At 34.7% G+C, this 12,010-nt stretch overlaps 1 protein-coding gene across 1 annotated transcript in view; it reads right to left on the reverse strand.

The window, feature by feature from the left end:
• NBEAL1 (neurobeachin-like 1) overlaps nucleotides 1–12,010 on the reverse strand; it is a 114,894-nt gene that overhangs the window by 29,927 nt on the left and 72,957 nt on the right. Inside the window, exons 33-40 of the mRNA XM_005874255.2 lie at nucleotides 10,597–10,721; nucleotides 9,548–9,674; nucleotides 7,704–7,852; nucleotides 6,967–7,100; nucleotides 5,897–5,998; nucleotides 4,273–4,368; nucleotides 3,379–3,503; nucleotides 976–1,116 (exon numbers count right to left, since the gene is read on the reverse strand). Of these exons, the coding sequence (XP_005874317.1) occupies nucleotides 976–1,116; nucleotides 3,379–3,503; nucleotides 4,273–4,368; nucleotides 5,897–5,998; nucleotides 6,967–7,100; nucleotides 7,704–7,852; nucleotides 9,548–9,674; nucleotides 10,597–10,721 (999 nt within the window). The remainder of the gene's footprint in view (nucleotides 1–975; nucleotides 1,117–3,378; nucleotides 3,504–4,272; nucleotides 4,369–5,896; nucleotides 5,999–6,966; nucleotides 7,101–7,703; nucleotides 7,853–9,547; nucleotides 9,675–10,596; nucleotides 10,722–12,010) is intronic.

Raw genomic sequence — 12,010 nt, forward strand, 5'->3', positions numbered from 1 at the left:
TATCTCCCGAGGGGTCCCAGACTGCGAGAGGGCACAGGCCGGGCTGGGGGACCCCCCCTACCCCGCCCCCCGAGTGCACAAATTTTTGTGCACCGGGCCTCTAGTTTATTCATAAAATTAAAAGCTGAAAAAAACACAGGTTTTACTGGAGGGGAAATTACTTGCTTATCATTATAAATGTAACATTTGGAGGTTTATAGTAATCTTGAGAACAGAGTTCTCATCCTAAAAACCAAGGCTTAATGTACTAAAATCAGAAATAAGGGACCAGGGTTAATTTTGAGAAATAAAAGTTACATGTAAAGACAGTAGAATAGGCAATGGTTACATAGCTCTTAATTGGGTAGGAAAGGCCAATGGTAATGTTAAAGAATACGGCAACATGGAATCAGGAGAGATGTGAATCAGGAGAGAACTAACTGGGGGATACACTGAGGAACTGAAAACTCATGAAGAAGTTTGTTTCTTCACGATCATTAGGAAAATGTGTAACATAGATACATTTTAAAACTAACAGGTAATATAAGACAATGGCATACAGACCCGTTTGAGCTGCTACTAATAATGTAAGAGCCCTTTAGTCTTCCTTCTTTTTATTTCTCTTAATTAATTAATAATTTTAGGAGGACTATGTGGGCATTGGTTAGGTTTTAATCTCTGGTAGATGATTTGGATCTAGCTCTAAATCAGTTCTAGCTCTAAATCTTTAGTAAATCTATGGTATGAATCACAAAGGTGCACTGGGTAATAGTAAAAAAAAAAAGAAATTCTCCTTAAAAGTCATTTGTGTAAGTCACCTGGAGTTACCCATTCTCAAACTACTTTGGCTATTTATCTAGAAGCTACATGAATCAAAACCTAATAGAGGAGAATAAAAAAGACATGGCCCTATTATACAGTACGTGACAGGAAGGCAAAGAGCTTTTAACAATAACGTGTAGTCTTAAGGAAATAGTGTATTTACCCAAAACATACCTTCCACTTTGAAGCTGGATGTGGAGGGTAGTGAATGGTTCTGTACGAATAAGATAGTGCATAACCCCGGCAGAATTTGAATAGTGAGTACCATAATGAAATTTATCAATAGTTCCCATTGGATCCTCAAAATTTTCATATCTAAAAAAAAAAGAAACTAAAGTTTTGTGGCCACAACAATAAAATTAAATTAGGACATAAGGTTGTATTGCATTGTTGAAAACAGTTTTTAAGAAATTCTTATTAATGTTCCATGATGTATGTACTCATATCATCACACCATTTAATAAACAGAAAAAAAAATTTATTCAGTAATATTTTTTTCTCAACAATGAAATATCACTAATACTGGATTCTGGAACAGTTCTGTATTATGCAATGTTCACTGTAGATAAATGAGAAAATACAGAGATAAAAAAAAACCCAAGCTTAAAATCAGCTATTATATGAACATTTTTGTTAGTATCAGTCAATCCTTAATGTATAGGTTAATACACAACTATACTTTAACATAAAAGTCCTATACATAATATATTGTTTATAACTTATTATCATTTAACAGTTTTTTATTAACATCTTTCCAAATGACTAAATAGTCTATCTTTAATAGGTACGTGGTATTTATAACAGGTACATGTATGGATATATGATAATTTATAACTATTTCTTACTTTTAGATATTTAGGTTGTTTGTTTGTTTTTGCTATTGTAAGCAATGCAATAATTAGACATTCTATTGTGGCCAAGGTAATAGAAGAAACATATGGAGAATCAGTCAAGAATTATAAAAATGAATGCCTAAAAGTCTAAAAGAAAAAAATGAAGGAAATAGTGGACAGTAGGAAGGCCTCAACCAGATCATTATAGAAGGACTTATAGTGATTCTGCAAGCGCTATCACTGATACTTATAGGTGTAATTGTTTTGAATAGTTTGAATGGTGATATCTGAATCAGTGGGTATAAAATTTAAATATGAGTGAACAGTTTTTTTGAAGCAACAGACACAAATTTTTCAACCAAAATACTAATAAGTTCCTCAAGCTGAAGCCAATTTCTTTTATATTGAAATCATTATTATTCAGGGGAATAAAAAAAAAGTTTTCAGGTCAAAGTCATTTGTAACTATGCAAAAAATATACTATTGATATTTAAAATAACTTGTACCTTCAATTATCAATAAGTTATTTATATGATAAGTATTTCCTGTGGCATAGTGTTAAAAATAAACCTTTTATTCTATTATTGTCAGAAAAAAATGTTTGCCTAATAGCAGTAAGGTAATACATACACTGCCAAATTCCACTAGTAAATCAAATCAAACATTAAACACTACAAAAAGTCTTAAGATTTGCAAATAAAAATAATAAAGAAAGAAATCTGTACCCAAATAAATCTACAAGTAAGTTTGTTGGCAAAACAGTTCTGTCCTTATTATTAGAAGTCATAAGTGACAAGTCATCCACAAGTTCACATGGAGAAAAAGGGAATGAAAATTACTTTTACTTGTCTGCAGGTGGCTTTGAAAAAAAACACCTGAGACATTTATAGGGTAGATCATCTACATAATCTATATAAATAAAAGCCTAAGCGACCGTTACAGCAGAATGACTGGTTGCTATGATGTGCACTGACCACCAGGGGCAGATGCTCAATGCAGGAGCTTCCCCCTGGTGGTCAGTGCACTCCCACGGGGGAGTGGCTGCTCAGCCAGAAGCCAGGCTCATGGCTGGCAAACACAGTGGTAGTAGCGGGAGCCTCTCCGCCACAGCACTAAGGAGCAGTGAGCTGAGCGGTAAGGAGCGAGGGATCCCGGATTGCAAGCCGGCAGGTGGCCATCCCCTGAGCAGACCCGGACTGCAAGAGAGTGCAGGCCAGGCTGAGGGATCCGCCCCCCCAACCCGAGTGCATGAATTTCATGCACCAGGCCTCTAGTAAATATATAAAATTATAAAATACTTTCTAACTAAAATGGCACTTTTAAAATGTCCACACATTTCACTGTTCTTCACTCACAATATTTGTAAATAACAGGTTAGCATTAATTTTATATCTACTAAAATATTACCTTAGATGGATATTTTTACATGTTAGATTAGCAAGTTAAGTCTATAATACCTGGGAAGAAAAATTTCAAGAACTTATTACCCTTTTGTACATACTTGTTACAAGGTGAAAAGAAATTACAAGTAATATTAATTTAAATCTGGCAAAGGGAAATAGCCTATAGTTAAGATACTTAAAGGACAACTGATACATTTTCAAGAAAACTTATTGAAGGAATTATCAGACTGATTAGCAAAAGTAGTTGTGCATTTAAATAGAGTAACACTTGGTTGGCCATAGAAATAAACAGAAATTCAAACAACCCATGGGTATCTTTCAAAATGATAAAAGGCACTTACTTTTCTCGCATGACTTTGGCATTTTTATCATTAACTACCCCAATTGGTTTGGAAAGATCTCGAAATACAGATGGGTTATTAAAGTCCAACTCTTCTGAAGTATAATCTTGTAAAATCCAGGGGAACTAAGAAACACAATTTACAATTTAGACATCCCTTCCTAGAGAAGCTACTATCCCCACATAACATCAAATGTTTATCTAACAGCAAAAAAGAATAGTCTTTAAAAATACTTTACCTATTGCAAATGTTTGTTCATCTTTATTTCAATAACCAGAAGTATTATTTCCTATAATTCCACTGGAATATTTTCAATGAAGCAAAATAAAAAAAGGCCTCTATATTTCAATTATTTGTTACTAGAGGCCTAGTGCATGAAATTCGTGTGTGTGTGTGTGGGGGGGGGATGTCCCTCAGTCCAGCCTGCACCCTCTCCAATCTGGGATCCCTCTCACAATCCCGGACTGCTGGCTCCCAACCGCTTGCCTGCCTGCCTGCCTGATCACCCTCTAACCACTCCCCTGACAGCCTGATTGACACCTGACTGCTACCCTGCCAGCCCGACTGCCCCCAACTGCCCCCTCCTCTGCCAGCCTGGTCACCCCTAACTGCCCTCCCCTGCAGGCCTTATTGCCCCCAACTGCCCTCCCTTTCAGGCCTGGTCCCTCCCAACTGCCCTCCCCTGCGGCCATCTTGTGCTGGAGTGACGGTCAATTTGCATATTACCTCTTTAATAGATAGGATGGTTATGTAATTCTTGAAAATAGTAGGTTAGAAAATTTACAGAAAGACAAAACATTTAAAATTTTTTTTAAAATAACAAATAACTGTCATACGCATGTATTTTGTATACTATAAAACTGAAAGGCAATTCCATATTTATATAAAACTTACCACGGGATACTGTGCAAGGTCATTGTAGGTTCGCCCTGCCATTGTATTTATTTGAATGAGGTAGTCAAAATTTGATATCTCTCTATTCACCCATTTCTAGACAGCACAAAAAAAAAGACAAAATTAATCCATGTGTCTTAGAAATTAGTAACTATTACTGATTACTAACAATCTTTTTTTTCTCATCTCTATCATATTTCTGATAAAAGGAATGGGGCTTCAAAAAAGGCTAAGTAGATACATAAAATCAGTATTTTTTTCTAAATTCACTTCCTTTTTAAAATTGGCCTCTAGAAAAGGAACAGAAACTTCCACATAAATTTTATACTTCAATCTAAAAGGTCTTCATATAAATTCTGTATTTCAATTAAATATTTTATTGGTTATCTTTAAATTTTAAAATTTTGTTATAAATGAAATTTTCATATGTGCATATTTTTAAAAATTACCTTAATGTACTAGAATGATCTACAAATTTTATATGAGCATTACATTAACTCCAGAAAACTGTCTTTATAGAGCAATGGTAGAAGGATTTTGCTACACACTGGATACAAAATTTTCTGAAGAAAGACAATCATATTTTTTTTCTTTTACCACCTTATTGCACGTAGCCTGCTACAATTACTCTACACAGTGTGGGTATGCTAGAGAATTTTGCTGACAGACTAACATTCAAGGTATGTATGTAACTTATGGGAAACGGTGAGAAATTAATCTATGTATACAGATTTTATTAAAAGCTCAACTATAATTGTTTTTAAGTGGCAATTTGAGAAATTAGTAATTTAATTAATAAAGTTTATTCCACAGAAAACAGAGACTGTATTTTATTACATAAAGCTTATTCCATAAGCAACAAAAAAGAAATGGCTGATGGCTTTTTGAACAACACTTAAGATTATGATTAAAGTACAGTATAGAAAATATGGACAATAATATTGTAAAAATTATATATGGTGTCAGGTGAGTACTAGAATTATTAGGGGGATCACTTCCTAAATTATATATTTGTTTAACCACTATGCTGTACACCTGAACCCAATATAAAATAATACTAAATACCAACTGTAATTGAAAAATAAAATAAACTATTAATGCACATGTGGATGAAGGAGAGAGCCAGGGTCAGAGACCCCAATTAGGAAACTACTAACAGTTCTGGACTGCAAAAAACAATGGCCTTTCCTTGGATTTTGGCAGTACAAATTAAAGAGATGTTAAGATATAGGTGAGGGTAAAATACACAAAAGCATTAGCTTTGGCTGTCAAAAGAATGACGCTTTTTTTTTTAAACCTTTTTTCCATGATGCCTTTTATATTTCTCCATTTTTTACCTCATACATGGATTACTTTTATTATTAAGGAAAAAACACATATTTTTTAAAAAGAGAAAATTAGTAAAAGAAAAAAAGAATTCATAAGATATGCTTATAAACTGAGTAATATGAGAACTGCAAGACAGGGCACTGTATGTGTGAGGAAAACAAAGATTCAAAGATAATTCAAAAGATCAACCTGAATGAAAGAACAGCAGTTATAATAATCAAAATAAAATAATCAGAAGAAGAAAGTATTACTTTTATGCAAAACTCTGAGATGTAAAATGAACACCATTTCCTACCTGTGTCAATCCTGATGCTTTGAATAACTCCTGTGGTGATCTAGTTCCATAACTATTTGGAGAATGAAATGACAATAGTCTGCTATATACTTTGTTTCTGACCTATTAAAAAAACAGCATTTTATAGCTTAAAAATTGATCAAGACAAACCAGGATTATTAAAGCTTTTGTAACAGCTTTATTGAGATAATTCCTGTACCATAAAATTCACCATTTAAGTATACTAGTCAGTGGGCTTATTTGTACATTGAGTTGTACATCCATCAGCAGTATCTAACTTTGAAATATTTTCATCATCCCCAAAAGAAACTTTACTCACTAGCTATTGCTCCCCAAGACAGACTTGAACATGAAATAATTTTATTAGGAGAGACATCTGTGAGAGAGAATGGAGAGAGAGCTTAGCAAGGTGGGGACAGATGTCAGAATGTGATGTCAAGTCTGACTCCAAGATAATGGCAGAGGGAAGAAAGGATGGGGCAAGTAATATCTCAAAGTTTACACAGCTAATGGTGGAGCAGATACTTAGACCCAGGGAACCTGGCTTCAGTGGTAATCTATTAATTATTTACGCTGCTTAAGAATTTACTCTTCTCCAGACGAAATACATGCCTCATTATTGTTTAGTTTGAACCCAACCTAATTGCATAAATCCAATCATGTTATTTATATTCCATATTATTTCACAATTGGATACCGTGAGTTATGTATTGGCTAACACTCAACATTCCACTACTTACCCATATATAAAAACTGAAAACAAGCACTATACGCTCAAACATAATCTCAACAAAAATTCACATACTGGCTAGCCTCCAAAGTACAGGGTGGGGCAAAGGTAGGCTTACATTTGTGAGTATGCAAAATATAGTGTTTCTTCTTATATTTTATTTATTATTTTCCACATGGACAACTGTAAACTTATTTTTGCCCAACCGTGTACATACTTTTTCATCTAACATTCTAACTTGATGAAAGAATAGATTCTAAAGTTTCATTATAGCTCACTAACTGGAAAATTATTTCAAGCTAATACTTTGGGGCTTCCAAAAAGGTAGCATCTTACATACCTCTTTTTTGAAGTTGAGAAAGTAGTTGGATTGGTCAACATGAAAAATCTCAATGGCTGACCTCCTTAAGTTGTAACGCCGCAGGTGAATCTCTCGAACTTGAGAATGAGGCCACTTGAAATCAAAGCCTACTCCTTAAAACAGAAGGAATCTTGTGACTAAGTACCATAAAAAGTTACTCATGCTATGCAGAAAATACCTCCTAGTTCCCAACAAAAGTAGCACTTAGGAAAAATAAATTCAATTTCTATATCAAAACACCATTTGTTAATTTATTGGATATTTAAATTGTTTCTCTTAAAACTATTTTAAAATGCTATAGCTATTGTACTTCCTTCCTATTAGAATACAAAATAATTCTGAATATTATATCTCAGAAACATTTTTCTCTCTTTATGTTGACATTTTAGATTTAAATATCCTTTTATTTTTAGATAAAGGATTAGGTGAGAAGCCTACAGGAATGAGTGGACATACAAATAAAATTAATACTGTATTTTATAACTTAAGTTTATAGCAATCCCCTCAACCAAACCTTTTGAGAACACTGATAAAACAAAAGCATTCCCTTCAATACATCATTGAATATAAATTTAATCCCATATGACTCTCCAATTCTCCTTTTCATGATAGATTATAATTCCACAGTCCCATTTGATTGCTCTTTTCACATTAATGATTGATAAACTGGATACTTAATATTGAACAACAGAAATTATTCCCCCAGAACTCCTCACCATCTTCTTTTTCAATGCTGCCATCATAGAAGTAAATGTGTTGAGTAGTGATTTCTAATCTGCCAGGAATTATGTCAATTATTGTAATGAGTTCACAGTCTACTGAGAAGACCAACTTTTCTTTTTGATCCTGTTCTTTATTCTCATCACTGTAAAAACAAAAACCAATCAAAACTCACTTCACTCTAAGTAAGATATGGAGATTAGCAGTACATAGTATTATCTTGTTTCTTGTCAGGGGATACTATGATAATGATGATGCTCTAAGTTTGATTTACTCTTGGAAAGTCTCATTTCACAGTTTAAGAATCCATCATAATTAGCACTTCTAATAATAATTTATGAAACCACTAATGTAATCCTTTATTCACAATATATTCTGTGGGCCAATTTATGTCTCCCAAATATAACTAAAATGACATGACCAGTATTGCTGCATGTTTAAACTGACTTCTGCCAGTAGTATTAAAGATTCACTGAATTTTGTTTTAATAGGTCATATACAATTAAAATGTAAAACATATTTTTTTGAAACTGGTAATGAGAATATTGGACAATATTTAAATAATTTAAATATAAAGAATATTTTTGTAGATAATTAAAAAACTATTGGATATTAATTTTATAAGACATGAGATTTATATTTGAATGATTTTTTATTTACACAAAATACATTAAGAATTTATGCATTTCATATAAGTTCACAAATTTATTGGCATAAATTTATTCGTCATTAGTATTTCTTTTTAATAATTTTAATATCTGTAGTATTATCTCCTCTTTCATTGCTGATACTGGTAATTTATGTTGTTTTTCTTTCTTTCCTAACCAGTCTGGCTAGAGGTTTATTATTTTGTTATCTGTGTTTTAATAAAAAGCTTTAGCCCTAACTGATTTTGCTCAGTGGATAGAGCGTTGGCCCGTGGACCGAAGGGTCTCAGGCTGGATTCTGGTCAAGGGCATATACCTTAGTTGCACGCTTGATGCCCGCCCCGGGTTGGGGTGGAATCCCTGGCTCAGGTTGGGGTGCGTGCAGGCGGCAACCAATCAGTAATATGTCTCTCACATTGATGTTTCTCTCTATTTCCCTCCCTTCCTTCCACTATCTCTAAAAATCAATGGAAAAATATGCTCAGGTGAGGATTAACAACAAACGATGACAACAACAACAAAAATAACCAACTTTGGTTTTCTTTTATCTTTTTGCTTTTTCTTTTCCATGAATTTCTGCTTTTATCTTTTTTTAAACGATTTTTTTTATTGATTTCCGAGAGGAAGAGAGAGGGAGAGGGAGGGAGGGGGGAAGAGAGAGAGAGAGAGATTGAGAGAGAAACATCATTCATGATGAGAGAGAATCACTGATTGCCTGCCTTCTGCACAGCCCACACTGGGGATCGAACCCACAACCTGGGCATATGCCCTGACCGGGAATCAAACTATGATCTTGTTCATAGGTCAATGCTCAACCACTGAGCCACGCCGGCTGGCATCTGCTTTTATCTTTATAATTTCTTCCTTTTGCTTAAGAGTTATATTTCATGCGGTACCCTTCCATCTAAACACAGCTTTAGCTATAAACCATAAATTGGATATTATATTTTCATTATCATTCGAATCAAATACTTTCTAATTTCAAGGTCCAGCTTCAAGTTATCCCAGTTCTAAGAAGCCTTCCTCAATAATCTCAGTTAACACTGACACACTTCTAACAGCTGATACAGCGTTAACTGTTGGACCCTGGAAGTGTATAGTATTAAAATTTCAAGCAAGTTATCTTCCACAATTTTATAATCCCATTTCTCAGAACAAAACAATTTTAAATTATTTCAAATACATATACATACATATTTACTCTGGCTGTTATTTCCTCTTCAGAAAGATCTAACTTATCTTCCTCCATATCACTAACTTTTACTTGTTTCACTACTTCCAAAAGCAATGAATCACTGGAAGGCTGTGAGGGCTGGACACCTGCTTAAAAACAAAATATCTATTAAACACAAAGTAAAAAAAATCATATTGTAGCTCTTTTGTAACTTCTGACAATTATATGATAATGTGCATTACAAGTAAAGAAGGTACTTAGCTTTCTTAATTAATTTTATGGCATCAACTCTACTGACCGATATATTAAGGCAACTTTTAAAAAATTTAAAAATTGGTACTAATTTCATCTGTAACTTAGTCATTGAACACAAAAGAACACAACGGACACAATGGAACACAGGTAGTTATATATACACACAACTGGCCAATGACTCTTCATCTATATTTTGGAGTATTTCACAGACCTCTCTTCAAAAGGGAGAAATGCCAAGTCAAAAGGTTAGAAAAGAATGGTTTCCTAAAGAATTATAGAATCTTTAAAGCAAGCATGTCAAACTTGCAGCCCGCGAGCCACGACTTTGACATGCTTGCTTTAAGTCTGCTTCAAATTACTGCAAGGCTATGCATTTTTAAGAAAAAGACACTGGCCCATCTAAGACTCTAAGTATCTAGAATTCTGTAAGAACACGTTATAAAAGAAAGGCCTAGCATTGCCAAGAATTCTAGATATATTTAACATTGGCATCGGTCTTGGTAAGCAAAACTAAGGAGAAAGGACCACCGTTTCAATGTACCACAATGGATATTAGAGATAACACATTTCACATGAATGACAGTATAATTTTATGGTTTTAAATTATGTTTTTGTTTGAAAAATTACAATTTAAATAGAAAGTCATGTTAGATTTAGGCCAACGGTAACAGAATTCAATATATATAACCACTTAAATGTCAATTCTAAAACATCATCCTTCTTTCATGAGTAAACAATTAATAAAAACAATAACGAACCCCATCAACACCCTTACTATCTTCAACAAATAAATAAATAGCCACTGGAACTCACCTAGATTATCTCTCAAAGCACTAGCTTCATCGTGGGTTTTGAAATTATAATTTGGCACCAACTTAAGTCTCATACGGGAATAATTTTCTACATTAGCTAGTTTCCAGTGAATTGGATTTTGTTTCCTATGAATATTCATAAGTAAACACATAAAGTTACAAAGACTGAAATAGAATAAGAAAGTATCAGGTACTTTACATGTGCTTAACACCATTTTATAAAAACATTCAAATTCATTAACTTATTTGATCCAAAAACAACCCTGAGAGAAAACCAATGCATGCGTAACTACAGTTTATGTATGAGGTATCTAAGGCAAGCTAACTTTTTTTTGTGTGTGCCTAAAATGCCATGTAGTTTATAGGTAGCAGAAATAATATCTGAACATAAATCTTCATATGTATAACTTGATATGTTTTAATTCTTTCATGGTTATATGGAAGTTTTTAACTAGCTATACAAATTTATTCCAAATAAAGTTTTCAAAATAAAATAATTTTATTAAAAATAAAGTAATATAATTGCAAATGGATCAAAGATCTAAATATGAGTTAAAACTCTTAGAAAAAAAGATGGGATAAATCTTCATGACCTTAGAGTTGGAAATGATTTCTTAGCTATGACATCAAAAACACAAGCAACAAAAGAAACAGACAAATTGGACTTCAAAATTCAAAACATTGTGCACTAAAGGCCACTATCAAGAAAGTGAAAAGATAGCCTACATATTTACAAATTACCCTATCTAATAGACAAACATGCTAATTGACTGTACTTTCGCTACACCCCCATTGGCTAATCCGCATGATATGCAAATTAACCACCAACAAAGATGGTGGCTAATTTGCATACTGCAGGCAGGGCAAGACACCGCAGCCGCCAGCGCGAGAGCCACCATCCAGGCCCCCGTGTGTGACCCCAGAAGCTGCCTGCCTGCTGCCCGTCGGGCCACAGGCTGGCCCCAGAAGCTGCCCAGAAGCCGGTGATCTGGGGGAGATGGGGGTCCCCTGCCCAGGCCTGATGCCTCTGCCAGAGGCGTCAGGCCTGGGCAAGGGGCCGATCCGGCGATCGGAGGGTGGTGGGGGTCGACGCCTCTGGCCAAGGTGTCAGGCATGGGCGAGGGCGGAGCCGCTGATCGGGGGAAGGTGGGGGGTCCCCTGCCCAGGCCTGAAGCCTGGGCCAGAGAGTCAGGCCTGGGCTGGAGGGGCCAAGCTGGCGATTGGTGTGAACTACAGAGGAAACACCTTTTCTGACCGCTCAGTGGCTAAGCTCCCTGTATGCCACTAGTAATATTCTTAATAACTTGGGTAATAAGAATCCGAAAAGGTGATCTAGGGTTTTTCACCACACTCCTGGCGAAAAAAACGAAGGTCCGCTGCTGGAGGGCTAAGAAATGTCATATCCTGCCCTTTCC

This window comes from Myotis brandtii, unplaced genomic scaffold, assembly GCF_000412655.1.
Source record: "Myotis brandtii unplaced genomic scaffold, ASM41265v1 scaffold43, whole genome shotgun sequence".
Classification (NCBI taxonomy): domain Eukaryota; kingdom Metazoa; phylum Chordata; class Mammalia; order Chiroptera; family Vespertilionidae; genus Myotis; species Myotis brandtii.